The sequence below is a fragment of the Seriola lalandi genome, unplaced genomic scaffold (assembly GCF_002814215.2).
Source record: "Seriola lalandi dorsalis isolate HSWRI2012SDOR001 ecotype SW California unplaced genomic scaffold, Sedor1 jcf7180002054825, whole genome shotgun sequence".
Lineage (NCBI taxonomy): Eukaryota > Metazoa > Chordata > Actinopteri > Carangiformes > Carangidae > Seriola > Seriola lalandi.
The window spans coordinates 166100-190377 of NW_019525378.1; the positions used below are offsets into that span (position 1 = coordinate 166100).

Below are 24278 nucleotides of genomic sequence, written 5' to 3' on the forward strand. Positions count from 1 at the left end.
CATAGAGGGGGAGGGGTACAGTTTGACAGTCGCTCACAGTTGGCACCAAGGATCCAGGATGCTTTGGGGCGGTCGGGGAGAGGGGCAGAGAGTGAGAGGCAGAGGTAGAGAGGGTGAGTTTCTATCGTAAGGGGACGGAGGAACCACAGATCCTTTCTCTCCTTGCAGCTCACCTTTAGGAACAGAAAAAAACTGAGAAGTTTGGAAACAGGCGAAAGAAAGAAAAAAAGGATATGAAAAGAACATGAAAGAAAGAAATCGTCATTAAACGCACTACGAAGTTCTCTCTTTCCCTCTCTTCCTCCATCTCGTACCTCTCTCAATTTAATCTTAAATCCACTCCAATTTCCCCCGAGGGACTCAATTCTCTCTTTTCCTGTAAGTATTCTCTTTCATTCTCTTGCTTTTATTCTCTCAGTGTTTTCAGTGCCTTCTTGTGCCTCAGTGCCCTGTGAAATAATACCTGTGCCAGACAAGAAATCTCAATCAATTGCTTGTTATTTGATTGCATTAATGAGTGAGTGGCCTCCTTTTGGACTCTTCATATTGTAAATAAATCAGGTGTGTGCATTTATGGGATTGGGAATAGGAAGAGCACTTTTTGTGATTTAGTATGCATCACCTCAGCTATTCCAAAGCACATGTGTGTGTGTGTGTGTGTGTGTGTGTGTGTGTGTGTGTGTGTGTGTGTGTTTGTCCACTCCCTTCAAACAGCCTTCCTCTGGGTGTTCTGTGGCTGGCCAGTTCAAATCAATATTGCTAACAGGTTGTGTGTGTGCACTAATGCAGCTTATGTAGATTCCCAGCTCTCTCTATTTGAGAGTCAGCTCCTCTCCTTTTCAGTGCGCGCGACACATTCGCGGTCCTGCTGTCACACTGCAAATGTGTGGTGCGATGCTGTAGGTGTTGCCAGTTCATGTTTGTCCGTCACAATCAGTGTCCTCCAGCTCTGACGTCTGGAGTATCTGCTGGGGCTTCTGTCTCTGTCAGTCATGCAAGCTCGACTCTCCTCTTCCTCCTCTTCCTCTGGCTCCTCGCTCAGTCTCTCTAAAAGCCTCCTTGTCTGTTTAATTCTCTGTGTCGTTAGCTCTGTCTCTGTGGGTGGGCCTCTGTGACTCTCTGTGTGATTATGACAGGCTGTCTATAGGGAGGCCTGCTGTTGCCAGAGCAGCTCACCACAGTGTTCAGTCTGCCTGTGGGTCTGAGAGGCTTTGCGTCTGTATTTCCCCCTCAATCTATCTCCGCTGTGCTTTGTGTGCCTCTATCAATATCGGTTTGTGTCTATCAGTGGATTAACAAGCATCTGTCTCTCTCACTCTCCTGCTTCCTCTGCTCCCTTGCATTCCCAACAGCCAGAGACAGAAGGAGAGGGGTCCATTCCTCCTGGTATCGTGACACCAGGAATTTCCTCTTTCTCTCTGCTTCACTCCCTCACTCCCTCACAACTTCCTCTCCACCATGACACTGCTGGCCTCCGAGAGGTCGCTTCTCATCCGGAACAAGTTCCGCTCAGGTGAGAATCCTGGAGACTCGGCTCATGGCAATTAAAGGGGAGAAGGATTTATTTTCCAACAACAGTGGCTTTACATCTGAGGCATAATTGGCAACATTAGCATCAATAGGTAGAGGTGAAGTGTTTGTGAAGGTTATTGGCTGGTCAGTCACGTTGTCTATCATGTGATCAATAGAGCGTAGGTATTGATCATGGTGAATGGATTTAGTGATTGCTACCCACAGAGAAAGATGTCTTGAGTAGACGTGGAGACAGCTGAGATCTTTCTATGTTGCTGAGTGACACTTGGAACAAGACATTGGCTGCTTTGTTGATCCGCATGGTAAAACAGATTCTTGGCCTTTACCAGGAAAGTATTTTATATTTTAAGCCTCTATAATATAAAATATTCATATTGAAGTAAAAACAGTCTGAGGTAAATTCTGTAAAAAGTTCCCTAATTACTTTTTATGAAGAATTGAACTTAAAGCAAATCAGAGAAATAAAGTTCTGACACCAAAGTTCAAGGCTTCTTATTAGAGATTATTTAATTCCAACTAACAATTACTGAAAAGTATAATAGCATGTTTTTTGTGGATTACATTTGATTAAGTTTGAAATGTAAAAGTATGTTGCAGATGTGAGATTAGAGTCCAACAATTCCCATAGAAAAGTGTAAATATGATTATAGGTGACGTGTCAGATGATAACCAAGTCTGTAAGTAGACTCCAAAGTCTGTTAAGATCTTATGGCGGACATTGATCAAAAAACAGATGAAATTAATTCTAAACTATATCCCAGAGTTGTACTAATCCAAAATATTATACAACTTTATGATACAACCACTGTTCTGCGACAAACAGCATTGAACAATCCTTCTCATAGCTGTATTATGTGAGTTTCCCTACAAGTTGCACCGGCCGCTGTTGTGCTCCCAGGCAGCTGTCGCAAACGACTGGTAACATAGAGAGGTGAGGAAATGACATAGAGACAGTCCCCTAGGTGTACAAACACCTGCTGGAAAACGTGATTCGTTATGGCAGCTGCTCTGTTTGAAATCATGTATGTACATAGCTGAGCATGAGGAATATTAGTTCAACATTATAGCTGATGCTGAACCTTTGGATATTGTCAGAGGCCCGAAGAAGGGAGGGAAGCCATTTTTTTTTATTATACTTTTGATCCTTTAACGGTGTCGCTCAGATTTATCTTGGGACAGATAGTTATGTGAATGAAAGTTAAGTTCAAGACTTCAGTACAAAGCAGTGGTAAACAAGCACAAACACACACACACACACACACACACACACACACACACACACACACACACACACACACACACATACTAGCATCAATATGTAGAGGTGAGGTGTTTGTGAAGGTTATTGGCTGGCCAGTCACGTTGTCTATCATGTGATCAGAAGGGTGTCGGGATTGATCATAGTGAATGGATTTAGTGATTGCTACCCACAGACAGATGTCTTGAGTAGACAGACAGATTCTTGGCCTTTACCAGGAATTATTGTTATTATTATTTTTATCTAAAGAACCTATAATATAAAATATTCATGTTGACATAAACAACACTCAGAGATAAAGTTTGGAAAATGTTTTCAGTTATTTTTTATTAAGAAATTAACAATGACAAACTCTAATCTGCCTCATTGTGTGGTTTGATAAGATTTGAATGACAATGGTCTGGCAACATAAACAAAACCCCACAGATTTTGATTAAAATACTGCTAAATCCCGATTAGTACACAGAAGAGCATGACGTTAGCTTTTCCTAAATGAGTCCCGTCCACTATGAACCAGTGGAAAAAATTAAAGTCAAAACTCAAATACAGAAAACTCTCATGTAAACTTTCTGAGAGTGTTCTAACTTTGGAGGAACATAGTGTGTTCATGTAGGACCCCATCACTCATAGATAGAAGATGATGGAGGAAATATATTTTCAGGGCCTTTAAGCAAATCAGAGACATAAAACTTTGACACCAAAGTTCAAGCTTTGTTATTGAAGATTATTTGATTCCAACATTTTTTGCTGGAGTATAATACCATGCTTTTTTGTGGTTTACATTTGGTTAACTTAATATTTTAAAAGTATATTACAGATGTAAAAAAAATAGACATGTACTGTATGTAACGTTTTCTCTATCCAGAAAACCCTTGTTATTAGTGACACCGGTGGCCGCCAAGTGAACTGCAGCATCGTGTTGCTGGAGCGCGTGCAAGTGAGCGTCCTCGGCATCACGTGACTGAACGTGATTAACTGGCATCACGTTTAATGATGAAGTTATTGAAGCTAAACTGATATCATAGTGAACCATAAACTATATTTTGCCTATAATCTGTATTTTTTTTACCATATTTGACTCTCCTGCGTAGACACAGCGTTAAACAAATTGTGGAGATAGATCCGGCTACTCTACAGTTTGACTAACGTTTTTTTAAAAATAAGATTTTTTAAAAATAAGATTTTAAAGATAAGATGATCTAGCTCAAATAGTTTAGCGTTAGCCAACACGAGGTCTCTTGGTCCCAAAACCAAACAAAGGTCTCCCCATGAACTGAATGCTCTGCTGACGATCTTTATTTGTCACTAGATAAAACTTTTTTTGTGCTAACCTAGAGTTTGTGTTATAAATCTGCGTTATGCTGGGAGCCGGTGGTTTGTTGGTCGTTAGCGGACTAAGCTAACATTAGCCAGTGTTGGGGAGCAGAAGAGAGGCACTGAGGCAAGCCACTCAGGACCGAGCTTAAACGTCCCAGAAAATTCATCCTGTAGATGTAAATCAGTCCCCGGTGCTGATGTAGAGAAGTGAGCTAGTCGGGGGAAGGTCTTATTTTTCAAGGTACGTAACAATCTGTTCACACATTGGCAATACAAAAGTGAATAATACATGTAATTTACTTCACATTGGTCCATGTTGTACCTTTAACACTAGTGTCAAAAATGTCCCACAGAAAAATGTAAATATCATCGTAGGTAGACACGATGTACAGTCTGTAAGTTGACTCTTTTGGGCGAAACTGATCAAAAAAATCAGAAATTGATTCTAAATTATATCCCTGAGTTGATGTACTAATCCAAAATATTACCCGTACTGAATACAACTGTAGGAAACCACCAATATTCTGTGACAAATAGCATTGAACAACACTTCACATGGCTGCATATTGCGAGTTTCCCTACAAGTTGTAGTACTGTTGTGTTCCCAGGCAGCTGTCGCAAACTGGCTGGTAGAGGAAATGACATGGAGACAGTCCCCTAGGTGTACAAACACCTGCTGGAAAACGTGATTCTTTATGGCAGCTGCTCTGTTTGAAATCATGTATGTACATAGCTGAGCATGAGGAATATCAGTTCATCAGTTTGCCAGTATATAAAACTGATGTTGATCCATTGGATATGATATGATACGGTTTGTCAGATCTCTTATTCATTGTTTAATTACGAACAATTTTATCTGTTTTTGTTAACCTTCGGCATTATTTTTTTCCAATACAAAATTGCCATGTTGCACATATTGGTGCACGCTTAATGTTAATGTCGCTGTTAAGAAAACATGCTAATCCTTGAATTAAATCCCTTAAACCCCTGCAAAACTGCTAAACCCCTTAAAACAAAATGTCTGCCTGTGACCCTTTGTCAGAGCTTTTATGTGTCAATGAGTTGCGAGCCAAAGAATCCTTCTAAGGTTGTTTAATTTGAATCATTTTAAAAGGTCAGAAGAAGTGAGAAGCCATTATTTTACAAAATTTTTTGGCAGGGCAAACAGTAATATGTTTTTCCTATCTAGTTAATCCAGTGCCACTTAGATTTATCTTGGGACTTATCCCCAAATTGGAAACCCCTATATTATGTGCTGTATGTTAAGTTATGTGATTGAAAATGGAGCTCAAGACTGGTATTGAGACCCAGTTCAAATACAAAACAGTTTACTGGTAGACATGCATAAACTGAAATCAAGCTGAGACTCCACCCTGACAACCATTGCTTTTCTAGTTTGATATGAGGATAGAGCATAATGTGAAAAATCTGCTTCTAAATCCAGATTTCTGAGAGTTTAAACTTTTGTTTTGAGTTGACAGAGAGGCAGGCAAGCAGGAAGAGTATGGTTAGCAGCACAAATGAGGATGACGTGAGGAGTAGGGGATGTAAGAGAGGCTTGTGGAGAGAGTGGGACAGCTGACGGGGGGATGGGACCAACAGAAATAGACATACTGAGAGATAAATAGTTACTGCCCTCAACCCCCCGCGCAGTTCTCCCCTCCCCTCGTCAGGTCTCTCAGGTCTCAAAACTGACCGAAATGTATCATGGGGGGGAGCACTCGGTGTAATGAGCCCAGCCCCACCTTTCTTCACCTGTTTGTGTGTGTACTAAAAGTTAATGTGTGTGTGCATATGTCTGGTGTGTAGGTGTGTGAGGGCACGCAAGAAGATACATAATCTACAAGCGCTGCAAAGTCATGAGATAATATAAGTTCCATGTCGGTATCATTTAACAGTGACCGTGCTGTCTTGCATTGCTCAACTCTTACCTTTCCACGTCAGCATGATTTCTTTTCCCAGATAATTTGTCCTTTAAACAGAAGTCATACTAACTTACTGTTCCATCAGTGTGACTCATAATATTTCATCATCTTTTCAACACAGCCGGCTCAATCTCTGTTCTTCTCTTTCAGTCCTGCAGTTGAGGATTCAGAACCGAAGGCAGAGTGAAATCAATGCAGACCCAGGTTAGTCTATGTGTATCATTAACATTGTGATTGATCCATTTACACTATGACTGCAGGTTGGATTTCATGTTAATGATCTTCGAGTCACCTCTTTCAGAGAAAGATGATTGCCTATTGATCACTCAATGTCTATGCAGGTTTTACCATATTGACCAGCTTTTACTTTCCTTTGATTTTACTTTAGAAGTGTAAATTTTGTGTTTAGGTTTAAGCTTTTAGCCTCTGACTGTGCAAATATCTACTTTAATTGAAAGGTTAAAAGGTTAATGTTGTCATATTACACTGTATATCTAGTTGAATAATACCAGCATTAACCAAACAATGTTAATAACAGGGAGAGAATTAAAACAACTTTTAAAACATGATGCAAAATTTTCATTATGAATCAGTGGAAACAATAACCTCTAATATACATGATATGCAAAATGTGCATTGTGTAACATTAATCAGTCTGCACCAGGCCACACATACAGCAGTGATCAGGATTGTAGAGTTGCGCTATAAAAACCTTGCATCTTTTAATTGTAATGAAGTAGGAAGTTAATATGCAGGGATTGTGCCAGTTTGGATGCAAGCCTAAATATGTCGAGCTAACATATGTTCAGGAATAACATTATGCACTTAATAGTCATTAAAAGTCATTAGCTGAAGACATGTGTGTAAATGAATTAAGCCATAAGCACAAAATTACCATAAATTCCTCCACATCTGTGCAGAAATTGTTATACACTGTATTACTGTGTGCAGAAATATGACAACCAATCCCAGGTATTTTGTTGAGAGGCAGAGCACCTTGCTTCGTTTCCCTTCTAGTTGTCTGAGGCTGAAGCAGGTTTCACCATAAGCACTGCACATTCTGATACCTGTCGACACAAAAGAGAGTGTGAGATGCTCTATGCTGTAACTTGGAGTTTGGATTTTTTTAAAAAAGAAAAAAAAACAAAACTTGTCTTCACCATTGTCATCATCGTCTAACCACATCTTGTCTGTTTCCATAGGGTTGAAATCTATCAGTCCCCCTAAAAAAGCAGAGACAGACCAGAGTGAAGCTCTGGTGAGTAGCATGTTATTTCTATACTACAGGTCAAATACTGACTGTGGTGCAGTAAGAGCCAAGCAGCTGTGTAAAGGCCTTTTCTCCTCTAGATATATTATGTTTTTTAATTTATATTCATTTGCATTAATGATTATATTTGATAGAACAGAATGAGACCAGATTTTTGTTTTCCTGTAATACTTAATTATCGTTTATGTAAGTTCATAAGAAATCAATTAACATGAGTTATGAGATATTAATAGTATAGGTCATTGCTGCTTCCACCATTGAATGGGTTAAGTGGTCTCCTCCTCAACTAAAAAGAACCAATTTGTTATAGTTTCAATAGAAAATCTTAGTAGCACGGGATCAAACCTCTATTTTACCTTGCAAATATTCTGGGGTAAACACTGGTGTAAATCAGTATTTCATTAGACTACAGTGGCATTAAATACGGTTTTATTTAACTTTGCCCTGAATGAACTGCTTTGTAATCTCTGGGCCCTGGCTGTTGGTTTGACCTGCTGTTTCCTGATGCAGCGTCTAACTGACGATGGTGCCACTCAGAAGTTGCCCCCTAGTGGTCTGAACACTGAAACTGCACAAGGTGATGCCCTGTCTACAGTAATGTTACTGTCTCCTTCCTCCTTTACCCTGTATGCTCCCGAAACAACTGCATAGTAACACATTTCCCCATCCCTCTCTCCTCTTTTCTCTGTGTATTTTATCGTGTCTGGGCTGACTTGCACTCTCTGTTGTACAGTAGTTGTGTGAGGAAATGAAGTGTGTAAATCTGGCAATGGCGTCTGTGTTTCATCAGCTGTCAGTTAAATAGAAATGTGACCTTGTTGCACACTGTATCTCTGCATTTTAAGCAGCCTGCAAACATATCAGTGATTGACAGCACATGATAAACCCACCCATCCAGGGATCAGAGTCATCTTTTTCTGCCAGTACTGACATCTCTCACTCTCATCTCTCGTTCTCTTTTTATCTCTTCTCCTACTCTCCACACCCTCTAACCTTAACCTTACCATTTCAAAAAACTGTTATTTTAATATCTGGCTTTTCAAAATGTCTGGTTTCCTAAACAGTCCCTTTCTGCCCTTTTAAAATTTGTGTGTGTGTGTGTGTGTGTGTGTGTGTGTTCGTGTTCATATCCAGGGGAATACATCTCCCTATGGGCAGGAGTGTTTACTATTTTTTGATGCCTCTGTTGGTTTGATTTAGGACTGATCGCCTGTGGCAACACTGTTGTGCATGCTCACATCACATATGTTCTGAAATCCTGTTGCTTCTCTCTCTCTCCCTCTCTCTCTGCTGATCTCCCATCTGTCCCCCTTCTCTCCACTTATCTGCACCGTTCCTCCCTCTGTCTCCCACCTGTAGAGAGGACTGTGTCTGGCGCCCAGAGGCAGAAGAAGGCTCGCCAGGCGCAGGACCTCACTGAGAGGATCCAACATCCGCCTGGACCCGTGGAGCAGCAGCACGAACACACACTGCCCCTGGAGAACCGTGAGTCAACACGCATCCGCATGCACCAGCACACACAGACAGAGTCGCACACATTTCTTATATCCCACCCAATCTCCTCTGCTCCCCTTTTGACCTTACCACCTTTCACTTCTCATTTCCTCAGGTCCTGCCTCTTTCCCTCTGTCCGCTGATGTCTTCGAAGATGACATCTCCTCCTGCTCCTCCTCGTCACCCAATGAGCAAAATGGTGTTCACCAATCACCGGCCTTATCTTCTTTGCCAGGGCTCTCAGGTGACCAGTTACTCAGTGACTTCTCAGCTGTGGGCCCGCCCCTTAACCACAGCCCCAATCATGCTCAGGTGAGGAGATTTAGTTTAATTCAGACTCATGTATTGCACTGTGTTGGTTGCAACGAGGAAGTCTGATAAATTAATTCTCAACAATAAACTCTGATTAACACATTAAAGTAAACATTAACAGACTGATGAGTTTATAAATATCCTCATATGTCAACTCTGATAATCCGATATTCTGCCTTCAGTCTGGTTTGGCGTTGCTCCCGGCAACCGAGGGCATCAGACAACCTATGAGTGTAACACTGGGTGAATCGAACTCCATGGCAACAACTGGGAGACCGAATGGGATGTATCTGACCTCTCAGACCACACCCCTGCTGCCAAAGGTAAAGTGGGGGTAGTGCATGCTAATGTGGTCACATAAAAAAAAAAAAAACCTTTGGTTTCTGTTTGGCTTTCACATTTTGGCTCATTAAATTCTATAAGGACGTGTTTCTGTTCTGATTATTTTTATGACTCAAAATAAAGGTGCAATCCCACGAATGCAATGAAATAAATGTGGCAATATGACATTTTCATCATTCATTCATTTATTCAGACAGACAGACAGACAGACAGACAGACAGACAGACAGACAGACAGACAGACAGAAAGACAGACAGACAGACACCTGCTGCTGTACTGTAAAACCACATCTCACACACACACAAACACACACGCACAAACAATACGAGTCCCGCTGTCGCACCTGGTGATCAACATTTAGATTGTGTATGTGTTTGCTATGGTGACAGATATTCACAGCAGGTATACAACAAAAGATAAAAGAGCACTGTGGAGGTCTTTAACCTAACAGGACAGTCACTCCTCTGTTTTGTCAAACACAATGCTCTGCTCTAAGCTGCTCTGCATTCATTACTGTCACTTTGCACTTCTGGGGTAGCTCAGTATTTGCCCTGTAGGTTAACGCATTCACACACAAGCAGCGTTGCTGTATGTCAGAACCAGCACATGCTGTCATTTGGAGTTTTGTGAGGCATTTATACATTTCATGTAAGAGTTTAACCTTGACATGGGGCAAATACCGTCAAACCGGAAATGACTTGACATTTTCTCTGGGATATTTGAAAGTACTAGTGAGTACTTTCAATATCTTGAAAGTACTCACTAGAACCACAGTATGGTTACGGTGTAATGAAACATGGGCAATATGTGTGTCTTTACAGACAGCTCGCCCTCCCAGCCCTGCCTGCTCATCATCCCTGCCCTCCTCCCTAAACTTCAACCACCTACCGCGCCCACGGAAACCGAGGGACACCAAACCCAAGATGAGGAAACTCAAGTATCACCAGTACATTCCTCCAGACCAGAGAGGAGGGTCAGGGACTGGAGGTACCAATCTCTTTATTCTTCTACATTTATTCTCAAACTGATAAAAAAATTATTTTCATTGGTTTATTTTCATTCTTATTGCTAGCTTTTAAGGTAAAGCCTAAAAATCATATTTCCAGGGGGAGGAGCCAAACAGAAGAGCCCTACCCCTACCCAGTCTTTAGACCCAGCCTATTCCCATATCCTGAAGCAGCAGCAGGTCTTCCTTCAGCTTCAAATCCTCCAGAACCAGCAGCAGCAGCAGCAGCAACAACAACAACAACAACAACAACAACAACAGCTACAACCACAACAACAGCTCACTGTTGTACCCAGGTATGCATGTAGTTCCCTGTTGATAATGCAATTCAAATTGAGCCAACTATGCAACAAGACATTAGTCCTCATATGGTTTGGATAAGTTAAAGCTTCTGTCATTTGTTCAGCGGAGACCACAGCGATCTTGTGAAGTCCTCTGGAGCAATGCCCCTGAACCCCCAACCTGTTCCTGCCACAACAAACCACACCCCTATGGACACAAACCCCACATCCAAACCTGAGCTTCTCCCAGCAAATCTTGTTGATCTGACAGTAAGAATATCCATCACACAAGATTGGTTCTAAAAAGTTTTAAAATGCCTGAGAGCTGATTCATGAACAAGACCTTCCACTGTCACCCTTTCCCATTCCTCAGGTGTCAGAGTTGCGGCAGCAGCTGCGTAAGCGTGGCCTCCCTGTCTCCGGTACCAAGCCTGCCCTGTTGCAGCGTCTTCGCCCCTTCCAGCTTCCCCACGCTTGCCTCACCCCTGCTCCCCTCTCTCAGCTGGGTGCCAGTGTGGAGCCCCTCACCCCGCTGCCACCCAGCCAGAGCCCTGGCTCAAGTTCCAGCTCTGGACCGGACTCGCCCAGTAGCAGCCCCAACCAACAGCTCTACATCCAGGACAGAGGAATTCCTAATGGGATTCTCGGTGATCGTCCAAATGGAATTCTGAACAATGTCCCAAACAGGTTCATAAATGCTGCGCCGGTCAGTTTGCCAGGTGAACAGTGCGGTCTTACCAACGCTGTCTTCCTGGCTCCTGCCAGCACCGCCTCAGGAACTCCCAGTCCCAGTCTACCCATGTCGTCCTCCTCACCCCTGCAGTGTGGGACTCCCTGGAGAACTGAGAACGAGCAGCAGCAGCAGCAACAGCAGGAGCTGAGTGTGGAGCTGGAGATGAGGGAGAGGATAAGGAGCAGACCCAGGGACCGCTCCACTAACGCAGGCAATGAGGTGAGAACAGACAAGCTTGGCTGTGTTGAAGAACTGTTCATTTAATGCGATGCGAATTACACTCATTAATACCATTTTACAATTCCTCTAGTCTTGTGAAGGATCCCTTCATCCCTTCCTGCAACAGGATCCAGGATGCTCCAGGGGGAAGCCAGAAACAGATGCACAGACTGAGGTGTTGTTTACACAGGTAACGCACGAATCAATTTCTTGGATAATCACGAATGTAGATGATTCTTTTCAAGAGTACACTCCAGAGTCACCTTCAATATAGAAAACTGCTAAAACAGCAAACTCTCGTCACCACCTGTCCACTAATTTACATCCGCTTTCTAATCAGGTGTTTTGCTTCCAACCATGTGATGTGATTGGCCAGGACTTTGAGCTGCCAGTGCAGATTACTGCGAGTCCTGTGCAGACCTTGCCAGGTGTCCGGAGTTTGGAAGAAGAACTACAAGAGGCTATCCAGAAAGCACAGGTTAGCGTCAGTAGATGCATAAGAAAAGATCAACAAGAGTTTCTTTTGCACAGTGGGAACTAAGCTTTTTTCCTTCCTTTTGACCACAGATGGACCCTCGGCAGTCTATAGATGACATTCTGGATGAACCTATTGCTTCTGTTGGTAAGTATCCCATAATTAATAAAGAATACATTTTAAATGGTACTCATATATCTTTAAGGGTCTAATCCTTTTTACTACCTCTTTTCTAGGCTCTGTCAATGTGTCTGATCATAAATCTTCTGCCCACTCTGCTCCTGGCCCTTCTCCTCCTCCTCCTCCTCTTCCTTCTCCTCAAGCCGATCAGCCCCAGGCCACCCAGCAGCACACCAGGGATGACAACTTCCTGCCCTCGCCCCTTTGCTCCTCTCTCTTGCTGGAGCTTCCCCCATCTCCAGCTGTGATAAACCCCAGCCAGGTTGTCCCAGCTCCTCCCCCACCTCCCATTTGCACCTCCCCTCTGCCGTCCACTGGGAAGTCACGGAAACGACGGGCTCCGACACCTTTTGACGCTGCTGACTGGCTTGAAACGCTGACGTCTGGCCTCCGCCCTCTTACTCCACCGACAGCTCCCTTTGTTGAGTCAGACTTCAGTCTGGATTCAGATCTGAATGTCAATCGAGTGTTGGATCTGATGATAGAGCAGTGGTGAGGACTTGTGCGCACATATCTGTTTGTAACTCCTTTGTATGTACAGTAGGTGAGCGTTGTATTTTTTGATGGTTATTAATGCGGCTAACTGTATGCATCCCACTGAGGGCACAAGATTGTGAATAGAGACCTCCATCCATCCATCCATCCATCCATCCATCCATCCATCCATCCATCCATCACTGATAGGCTGTTAGAGTCACAGGCTCCACGCAATGTCGAGAGCTGGATTCATTGCAGCGATCAGATCAAACATGGCTTTGATGGGGCAACGAGAGCTCAAACACACGCAAACACATGCACGCTACGCACACATAAACAGTACAGAGCGCTGTTTAAAAGCACTTGGGCTCAGCCAGAAATGGCAAACAAGCAACACATCTGTGGATTGACACACTCCACAGCACAATGTTTGCAGTGCAAAACAAAAGAAAACCTGGTGGTGTATTAATTTAAACATGCTTCCTGACTGCACTGGGAGAATGTTGTTTCTGACTTATCTCCAAAACCCGTTGTTGGATTGGGTTGAGTGTGGCCCCTGGTGTCATTGAGTCCTAGCCATTCATAAAGCCCATTTAGAGTGTGTAAAAGCCAGACAGAGCACACAGCTTGTGTGTGGCTCCAAACCTTAACCCCGGTGCCAGACACACAGTCGGCATGCAGAGAGAGAAAGCTGGCAGAAGCTACAAACAAGCAGTGTGTGTGCGCGCACGTGTTCGAGTAAATGTGCAAGCTTGTGTGTGTGTATGTTAAAGTATGCGTGTGCTCAATATATCTATGTGTGACTGTACACACAAGACTGCTTTTGTTTGTGTCATCGTGTCAACGCACAAATGCTTCTATATATATTTATCAGCATTCACGCCAAAAGCACTTGTAGCTATTTGTTTGCTCACAGTTAAGTGTGGCTGTCTATGTGTGGTATGATTGATCTGTGAGAGGATATGTGTGAAAGGCACAGAGATGAGGTGGAGGATTTCTGTGTCCACATTTCAGACCAGACATTTCACTGTAGTCTCATTGCCAGCGGGCAGTAACTCCAGTGTAGTTATCCAGTGTAATCATCAGAACAACCACATTACCTTGTTCAAGTCACTGTTCTCCAGGAGAGCAATCAGGCAACCAGCCCACAAATAGTCCCCATACACATGCACCACTCAGACAAGTGAAAGTTTCCTCATCACTTTGTAAAAACAGGTGGTCATTTTGTTCCCTGATTAACCCCCAACTGTGTCTGGCCTGCTGCTCAGTGCTTACCCTGCCACTTGCAAAGCCAGATTTAGCACAATTTATAACCCAACACCAAGGCCACACCTGTTCACTTAGTGTAAATTAATTCCACAGATGTATTATTTGACATTGTTAAATCTTTGCTGTACATTTCAATATACAAAATGACCATTTCTATGAAAAGAAAATGCACTGTAGAATTAGCACAAAATAATATGTTTGGAAAATATGCAACATGTCACATGACCAGAGGTGAAGCTGATACAGTAAATGCTGCACATTTTCTTAATGGTGACAGTGATTTTGCTTTTATATTCTACATGATTTACTGGTCATGCAGAAATGGGTACATTATTTGTTTGCATAATACACGTTCAGTGAGTTATGTCCATTCTCAGCCCCACTTAACATAATGACATTAATGAAAAAAAATCTGACAGAGGTTAGCTGCCATTAACCTCTGCTGTACCAGATAAATGTAATTTAGAAACAAGATCCCATCTACATAAAATTATATTCTGTCCTTAATTGGCTGCATTTCCCATCAATCATTTTGGAGAGCTCTGATTGGCTCATTCATATCCGGAAAATTAATATAATTTGATAACTAACCGGGTGTCCTTCTGTATGACCACTTTATTTTGACAGAAAAAGTGTTTGTCCCCTGTTGTGTCTCCAAAATATTGTGTTAAAATGCTGAGTGCAATATGATTTATGTAAAGACCACAGAAACAGGCAGATCTGAGGTCAAACTACAGTATGTTCATGTCATGTTTGCTGCCAGCCTGTTTCTGATTCTGATGATAAACCAGTGTCTTACTAAGCAAGACATTCATGGTCAGTTCTTAGAAGAAGATATCTGTGCATTGGAAAATCTTCAGCTTTAAGTTGAAGCAGTTCTTGAACAGCTTTACAGAGACAATGAAAAATGCAGTTAGATGTGAATGGATAGCTATGATAATCATAGTGATCAATAAACATTGCCTACTGCATGAAAAAAAAAAGAAAATTGTTTGGCAGGAGAGTAAGATGCTACCTCCTGTGACTTCCAATGCTTTAGGGCTTACACCAGTGTTTTCCTTGTTTCTCGTTTAATTTCCGAACACTGGTGCAGAGTCTCCTGGAACACCCCTGAGACTGTTTCACAGGCTTGATTAAACATAGGTTTAATACTTCTGCTCTAAACTGGCTTTGAAATTGACTTGATCTAGATTGGAAGCTGGTAAAGACAGACGTCAACTGGAAACACTGGGGTGTTTCGGGTAACTGAGACTCTGTTGGCCAATTCTGCTGCTATAAATGCCTTATTGTGAAATGTGAGACAAAATAAAATCTGTTTGCTTTTATTTATTATGTAACTTATTCATGAAAATTATACCAACCTCTGTCCAAAATGTATTTAAAAGCATTAAGAAAATTAAAGTCTTAATAGATTTTCTATGTGGTTCCACTTTGTTTCTTTTATCCATGTTAAGTGAGCAAACAGCTCATTGCTGTGAAATGGCACGCTGAAGGGATTAACAAGTAGATTGCTTTATGAGTAAAGAACTACTGATTGCTTATATATTTCACAAGAAACTGTCCCAAATTATGTCTTATCAAATATTGATGATCACAAAGTAAATTAAATATTCATTTGTACCAATATGCTGCTTAAATATCCATGAAACAGCACTAACATCCACACAGCTTGATGGTTAATCTTCATAATGACACAGTATTGTAATGTGGAGGAACGAAGATATAGCTACAAATAAAATGCAGGATAAACTGTGACCTCCAGTCAGTGATCATCATAAGGAAGAGGACCACCCAAAGGAACAAAAAAGGTCACATCAATACTGTTTAATATCATTCATCCATCCATCCATTAGCTCTACTCATTTATCCTTGAGGGTCGCAGAGGGGCTGGAACCTATGTCAGCTGACATTGGGGAAAAGGCGGGGTGCACTCTGGACAGGTTGTCAGTCAATCACAGGGCTGACACATAGAGACAGACATCCATTTACACGAACATTCACACCTACAGGCAACTTAGAGTCACCAATTAACCTGTGAGCGCTTGGTCTGTGGGGGAAACCCACACATTCTGCGGACTGTGTGGCCACAGTGCTAACCACCATGCCTATTTAATATCATAGGCGTCCCAGATGTACAAGTTTTAGGTCCTAATGAGTGAAGATAAAAAGGTGGTTTAGGTATGTTGACCCTTACTCTTCTTTGATAGACCTGTTATAAAGGTGCATTTAAGAGACAGGTGTACTTTCAGCTGAATGCATGTAAACATGCTCACAATCTGTGCAAAGTACTGAGTGACAAAAGTGTAGTTTGGAGAAAATGGTGTTAACAACCTTGTTATTATTGTGTTATTAAAGAGGGGGAAGAGGATAATGGCTGTAAGTGTTACCCATATCAGTGTCATGTTAATCCATTCAATATTTAAACCACAAACGTGAACCTCATGTTGATTTTAGAGGAAAAGTAAAGTCAGTCCATGAATTTCTGCACAAAATCACAATCTAATAATGTCTCCAATGTCAAGACATTTTTACTAAAACCCAAATATATCAACTTGCTGGTGATTATGGTGAAAAACTCAGGGGGTTCACTATAGTCAATTCTGCCAGTACAACATTTCCAGGCAATCCATCTGACAGTTGTTGAGGTATTTCAGTCTGAACCAAAGAAGAGTGGATCAACTGACAGACCAGCAGTGCCATCCATGGAGCCACACTGCTAGCACAGCTAAAAATGAGTTAATGTGTTATTAATGAATGTGGTAGCTGTTTTTCTTACTTGCTGATACTACTGACTTTTTTTCATTTGCCAGTATTCCTGCAAAGTGCTTCTACTGTAAACTGCATCTGCTAATGAATGGAGAAGCGTGGCTTAATGGATCCACATGAATCTGATGGATGAGTCAGGATGTTTTTCATCTCTGATGCCGTGCCAAACAACTCATATTGCTCTGCAATACAAGAAGATGCCTTTGGAGAACATTTGCTTTTTCATTTTAGCCTTGATGACTTTATAGTTATCTTCAGCAGATAAGACACTCTTACTGCAAATGAGCTACCTCTACAAAAGCATGTGAGTTGATTAATTGATTGAGCGATCACAGACCGAGATGTGGTGTGGAGGATCAATCTCCATTCCAATCAAAGGCGGGAATATAAAGACACAGCAGACAATTCTGTAGAAATCAGAGAGATCTAAGCCAGCCTGTGTGTTGGCTGTAAAGCGAGCTAAAGCTGCATGTGTTGATAAGTTTAACTCTACCGTACCTGCCTAGAGACCATGCACAAAGGGAAGAAATAAGATGAGACAATCCACTCTCTTTGACTTATCCACCCAGGGGTGAGAGTGGGTTTTCACAGGGGTAATACTCCAAAGCTGCGACCATGGTGTAATGAGGGATTCTCTGTAATGGCCCTTCTAGCCGTTCCACATGACTTCCTCCTTGTCCCCCCCCTTGCAATAGCTGCTTCCTCCACGATTTCATGGGAATTAAAGGGAGAAAGGTGTGTTTCATATGTAAAGCAGGTAGCTCTTGGTGAGACGTGAGCTAGTTTGTGTGGATTCCCTCCCTCCTTCCATCTCTCCCTCTCCCCCCCCTCTCTCTCGTTCCGTCTCTTGGGTCGGGGGTTGGGGTGGGGGCTGGTTGCGGTAGACTTTGATCACTGGCAGAAGGTCGCTATGGTTCGATTTCTGTGGTGCTCCTCTGAGAGGTTTGCTCTGCAATTATAAACCATGTGAGAGAAGGCAGAGGGATGTTAATTTCTCAGCAGCTACTGTAGCCCATGTGTCAGTTAGCCAGCAGTGAACAGTAATCATGTTTACAGTATCAGGCAGGAAAAAGGCATTTGGTACCACATCAACCAATACATGGGATGTAAAATCCATCAAATAATCCCTTTACTATTTAAGCTGTGTGGTTATAAGAGACTCAATAAAGGACTGCAAGAGCTTGAGGCCCTGAACTTCTGCTGGCTCGTATCCACAGCCGCATACACTGTAGACTCGGATAAACCTGCAATAACTGAATTAATAACCACCTTTTAAGTAGGATAAAATATTAGCAAACAGTTCCCTATTTACACATCCAGCAGATATATTCACATTTGTTGTGTTATTTTGACTAACCAACAAATGCAAGCTGAACATTTACATACTCTTTAGGTGCAAAGTTCTGCACGATGTTCACTAGCTCGCTAACTTTGACTGTCTGCTGTCTGCCAGTGTCTCCTGCACTGGGCAAGTAGTGTACTGACAGTTTTTATGTTGTTTTATTAACTGAAAACAGCTGCCTGCTGCAGCTGGAAATGATGCTGATGAGTGGTGAGAGGAAAAAAAAACTGTGAAGCTGCAGGATAGAAAAACAATGAGCTGAAAGACGTGATAAAGCTTTGTAGAGGTGAGGGGAACTGCAGAGTCGGAAACTAATTATTCTTGGGCTTGTCATTACGTGCAATACTTTTCACATTACACATAGTCATGTGATATATTGTTAAAATAGAATTATAAATTACAGCCATTTTAACTGGAGTGGCCCACTGAGTACATTTTGTCAGTAAAATCATTTTCAGCAAATGTTTGAAGATGTTACAAATTTTTGCTATATTTAATCAAATCCAACTTTCCCCCTGCCTGACAGTAGTGAGTAGCCTATTTACTGTTTTCATTCTCACACTGGAAATATTCAGTTTACAATTATAATGGTGGCAGATTTGCCATTGAATAGTAATTTTGGAAGCAATGGGTCCTTGATTTCACAAAAAGACAAATGCAGCTTCTCATTTCTAGCTGGTGGAAATGATGACTATCATGAACATATTTTATAGTATTTCATTAGCTTTTTGAAATCTCCATACCCGGCTGACTCATTTTAAAAAGAGGAGCCTCTAAAATGCTTTAAATATCCAATCGATGGCTACATATAATATCGTGCTGAAAAAACTGAGGCAGAAGCTAAATCAGGATGCTTTCTACGGCTAATAATCCATGTAGAAGACATGGGCATAAAGGAGCAGCATTGCTTTTGTACTGCTGGATAGAGCAAGTTAACCATTGTGTTACTTGTGAATGATAAATGAACAAAGACAGGCAACACAGAGGTCTAACTGGTAATAAGATTTATGCTTTATTATAAAAAGCATGTTTTGCTCCCAATTTGCTGACCTCTGCACATCAAGCCAGCCAGCACCATGTTGTTCCTCATCTTTTTCTATTCTCGCTACACTATTGTATTATTCCTGTGCTACTGTATGAACCTAAGTAATATCACAACATTTACACCATGATAAGATTTTAAACATTCATATAGCAAACAATTTTCTATGCAAAGCAGTGAACAAAGTCACAAACCCTCTACTTGTGTTGCAAACAAAGTTTCTCTCACAGACTGTAAATAACAAGGTTCCTCTTTTGATTGTTTTGGTAGCTGGTAGGTGCGTGTTAATGCCTGTACGCGTGCGTGTTGGTGCATGTGAGTCCCTCCTGTTAAACCATTGGACCTCCTCATTCATGAAGACATGGGCACCCGCCCACGCGCGAGATGTCACAGTACAGGAAGCAGGGTTCAGGTGGAAGTCACCTACTATAATTTAAGAATCCACGTTTTCATCTAAGCTAGCCGCTGACAAAGACAGTTGTTTGAAGTTATTAATGGTTCCCAGTGGAGAAGCTCAAGGCTGAATTTTTTCAACTCAGAACCGGCTTTTCTTCTACTCAATACGTAAGTAACGTGACGACTACGTAAAGCTACACGTCTGTCTTCATATGTTACTGGCTACAGTTCTCACGATGAAGCTAGCTAACTCGCAGTTGCTAACAATGACTTACTGCTAGCATCGCTGTGGAGCATATCACGACAATGCTAGCTTAGACTAATGGTTGTGGCTGGATGGTTTTGTTTTTTTTGGCTCTTGTGACATGGTAACTTTATTCAGTTGTGCTTCTTGTGTGTTTAGTGGCCGCTTTCACTGGGCTTCATTACACTTTGCTGACTGAGCACGTGAGGGGCGGTTGTGCAGCAGCAGCAGGTGGTCTAGTGGCAGAGATGATCGTTTCCACAACCCTTAATTAGCAGCCTAAACTATTTATACTTAAGCACCTCAAGTCATATTATCAAAAATGACAGCGTGGCAGGCGATTGCACATTGTTGGACACTGAGGAGCTGAAAGCAATTATATTTTTTATTGAGATTGTCTGATATTTCTCTGAACAAAAAACTTGAGTATATTAAATTTCTACACATAGTGAACAGATTCTTGGTTTTCGATTTTGATGTAGGCCCTTATCTTAGCAGCGGGTGTAGAGAAGGCATTTAGTGTTGTGCTTTTTATACTGACCCTCAGACTGCTTTCCTAGTCTATGGAAAGAAAACAAACATCTGACTGTATCATTTCCTCACGGGACACAAAACATCAGGATTGAGTGAAACAGAAATCTAGCTTTCTGCTGCAAAAACCGGTGAATTATTTTTGCTACACCGCCCCAAGGAGGAAATATGTGAAAAATTCAAATGCTGTTCTCACTCATTGTTCTGTCTTTCATTACATGGTAGAAATAATAACGTGTCAGATCAGTAACTTACTGTACACAGTTATAACATTTGTAAATAGTAATTGGTATAACTTGTATTATTCATAAAAGAGGAAGAAATGAGAGAAGATCTGAGTTGATTCATGATGATAAACTGCTTCTGTAAAGAGGCTGTTGTTCAGGAATGATTAATTATTCTTCTGAATATCTAATTTCCTTGTAGTTCTCTGTTCGGCCGTATCTAACTGGTTAATTTGCACCTCCTCATGAAATCTGTTATCACACAGTACAGACGACCAATATGGAACGTACCCTTCAGCATTGCTAATCATGAAATTACGGCTGTGGGAATTTTACCTCCACACTGCAGTCTGAGTCCTACTGCACAAAACCACATTTCTGTGCTAAAATCTTGCTGAAGGGACATACGCAGAATATTTCAAAAGACATGGCAGGGTGCAGTTTTATCCTGTGAAGGAAGGATGCCCTCAAACTGTTTAAAGTAGCCTGAGTCTGTGTCTGTAACTAGAGGCTTCTGCAGCTTTCCAGCGCTACCACACATCAAACTGCAGAGCTGGTTAAGCTGAGCAGAGCTGCTGCTTGTCTTTGTTTAAAACTGTGTGAGATGGGGAAGGCTAATTGGACTAATTAGCACCAAAACAAGGCTTGACTGAACAGTCTTTCTGTACCACAGATGTTTTGCCTCTTTTTAGTTGGAAAAAAAAAAAGATGCAGGGAAGAAGAGAGCCTCATTTTCAAGGCTAACCCAATTTGGCATTATTAGACTCTGTGCAGTCACAAAACGGGCGGGTAGACATGCTTTTGATGTACTGGTGCTTAAAGTGACCTTTGCCACAATAGCAGGAACCTTAACAACTCCAACCGAGCTTCTTGACAGTCAGTAGTTGAGCTCCGCTACTCTGTGGGATGAAAGCTTAAACAACTCTACCTTTTCTTGTCTGAACTGCATTTTTTTCTGGGCTTAGTGTTACCTTAAAATTTTTTGAAGTTTCCAACTGTAATCCCAAGACCCTGAGACTTCATGAAGGCTTTATAAAAACTTCATAGAGACCATAGCGTGCTACCCCAATTTAGATCCATCAGGTGGAGTTTGGGCAAATACGGCATGTAAGGCCTTGGACTCTATGAACACTATTTCATTTGTACATGCAGTATATATGTGAAGGCTATTCCCTTACGTGATACATAAAAACAGTCAGTCAGAGTGTTGTGCTGAACTCTGCTCCTCTGTTGAGGAACACGAGGATCATCTGAGGATTTTGTGTCTAATTTTTATCATTTGCTGCTGCAGTGCTTCGTATTATCAGCCTGAAATGAGTCCTCTTTGCAGCTCTCACATTGCCTTCTACCAACAAAAAAAGTAACCCAGAGGCTTTTTGGTAAGTATCCCTATCTTGAAAATCTTACTAGCATGCTGTAGGCTGAGTGTGGGATAAATATAGACAGTATTTTCCATTAGAGTGGTTTATTATAATATAAAAGACTAAGAAGCTTTCGCAGATCTTGTGAATATTTTAATATGAAATTTAGACATGTTGCTGCAAAAACTTCTTTAGGATATTGCTTCATTTTCAAGACCTCATTTATGCACAATAGAAAGCAATAAACCAATAATATAGCATGATATAGTCTCAATGCATCACTATAGTGGTGTAACAGTGTTTTCAGTCATTTTCTACTGGTATTAAATACTCTTCACATGCGTATGGATAAATGTAGCTATCCATAAAAGAGGAGGAGGGCAGAGATATTATCATCACTCTAAACTCTGGTGTTCTAGCACCTTGTGTGGATGTTCTGGTCCTGAATATGTAAACTAAAATACACATAATGACATATGTAATGATATGCTCCTTTCCTTTGACAATAACACTAGGTTACTACTGTAGCTCGTTAGCTGGGCATGCTAATGTTTGCAGCTTATGTTACAACAGATAAAATTACAGTTTCATCCATTCCTTATACTTTTGCTCTTGTTTTTGGACAGGTGATAAAAATGGCACCATCCTCCGAGCTGTTAAGATACAGAGTATTGCCCGTTTTAAAGCCCCATGCACACCGATCTGTGTTTGTGTTTTGGATGCTGTTCAGAGTGCACTATATGTTAATATCCAAATAATATATTCATATCTGTTTACATCCCACGTCTCTGTGATGTGAAACCATAGCCCATAGGCCACTGTCACATAAGCACTGCAAATCTTGTCACATGACCAGCCACCCAAATGGTAAAGAGAGCTTTAAAAGCTACTAAAGAGGTAGGACCCAAGAGCTCTTGGGTAGAGGCCTGCAAAAATAACTAATAACTGACTAACTAATAACTAGTAACTTTTCTCTTTGGTTTTGTGAAATAACCACTTTAAAGCATTCAGTGGCGAGACTAGATCCAACTGTTGGTGTATATACATATGTATATATTTATGTACGCCTATGTATATGTAAATAAGTGTGTGTATATGGGTGTGTGTGAGAGTATATATGTGTGGATATAAAGTATATAAATATAAAGTTTTATGTGGTTGTTGACGTCAGTGAAGAGATTGTCAGAAGGATGAGTAATGGGACTGAACAGTTTATGTAAGCTACAATTCATAGCTCAGCTCTGTTGGTGTATAATGGCTATAATGGCTGTTGGTGTATAATGGTTAATGGCTGCTGTCTTCAACACCAGATACAAAGTAGGTTCCTCTAAACCAGAGCCAACAGGATCTGAATTTTGTTTTAGAAAAATCAAGTCGGTAGGAACAGTTTTATTCTAGGAATATTACAGAATTATCATTCATTCCTACACAAACGACCACTTTAGTACCGTATATCCTCAATGGTGATACTTCTACCTTTATTTAAGAGCTGATGTTCTTCTTGTTAAGTTACTCTGCATAACAATGATGTTAATTTAGAAACCTGGCCACAAGTGTCAGTTCGGTCCAAATTTAAAATCAAATTTAATAATGTTTTTTAATCTTTATAATAAGGTTCAAACGTCCAACAATAACCATCAGAAATCTTTGTAAAGTCACATCAAAGATCACATTATGGACCGTTCAGAACCAATTTTCCCTTGGAGCTGTGCGTGTGTGTGTGCGTGCGTGCGTGCGTGCGTGTGTGTGCGCCTGCGTGTTTGAGTTGCTAGATATTACTGACCTACAGTAAATCTAAAAAGATGTGACACTTAACAAATAATGCTATTGAGTAAAGCATTTCATTTTTCATGAAAATGTAAGTGGCAAATGATATAAGATGGTACACCTGGTGATGTTTTTTTTTGTTCTTTTTGGTTTCAGAGAACTGATCGGCCTGTATTTTGTCAGAGGATTAAATCACTTTGTGTGCTGTCCTGTCTAATTTACTGACTTGTCCTTTTTGTTAATGAATATCTAGCACTAATAGCTGCTGTAGCTATTGTTTTGACAGTCCTGACACGTCACATCTGTGAGTGAATTTAGCATAAGCAAACTTTTCTGAGCAATTTATCACATTTAATATATTAGACTTCCAAGGCACCTGATATATGTCGTGAAAGATGCATAGTGCAAACTTCTGTTTAGATACTGTGTGTGTCCCTGTAATGTCGCAGTAACAGCACAAACTGTTACAGTACATTCTTCATACTTACTTGACAGATTATCTACATGACAGGAC

General features: G+C 41.2%; 1 protein-coding gene across 3 annotated transcripts; it reads left to right on the forward strand.

Moving 5' to 3' along the window:
* Positions 1 to 44: 44 nt before the first annotated feature.
* Positions 45 to 15508, forward strand: LOC111669863 (uncharacterized). 3 transcript variants are annotated; one of them, XM_023426333.1, is made up of 16 exons: positions 45 to 378; positions 1353 to 1513; positions 6184 to 6237; positions 7236 to 7291; positions 7814 to 7880; positions 8663 to 8788; positions 8913 to 9109; positions 9292 to 9432; positions 10273 to 10438; positions 10558 to 10753; positions 10864 to 11008; positions 11112 to 11690; positions 11782 to 11880; positions 12031 to 12168; positions 12258 to 12312; positions 12402 to 15508. In XM_023426333.1, the coding sequence occupies exons 2-16, from the start codon at positions 1459 to 1461 to the stop codon at positions 12839 to 12841; spliced, it is 2514 nt and encodes an 837-aa protein (XP_023282101.1). In that variant the 5' UTR covers positions 45 to 378; positions 1353 to 1458; the 3' UTR covers positions 12842 to 15508. The 3 variants fall into 3 exon arrangements, with proteins under 3 accessions (XP_023282101.1, XP_023282104.1, XP_023282103.1); XM_023426336.1 differs by having other exon boundaries at positions 12489 to 15508; XM_023426335.1 differs by having other exon boundaries at positions 12067 to 12168.
* Positions 15509 to 24278: the final 8770 nt, after the last annotated feature.

Excerpts from the sequence above, each read along its gene's own strand:
- LOC111669863 (XM_023426333.1), top strand. The coding sequence starts at position 1,459 with ATGACACTGCTGGCCTCCGAGAGGTCGCTTCTCATCCGGAACAAGTTC. Across the intron at positions 1,514-6,183 it reads CCGGAACAAGTTCCGCTCAG|TCCTGCAGTTGAGGATTCAG; the intron begins GTGAGAATCCTG and ends CTTCTCTTTCAG. Across the intron at positions 7,292-7,813 it reads CAGACCAGAGTGAAGCTCTG|CGTCTAACTGACGATGGTGC; the intron begins GTGAGTAGCATG and ends TTCCTGATGCAG.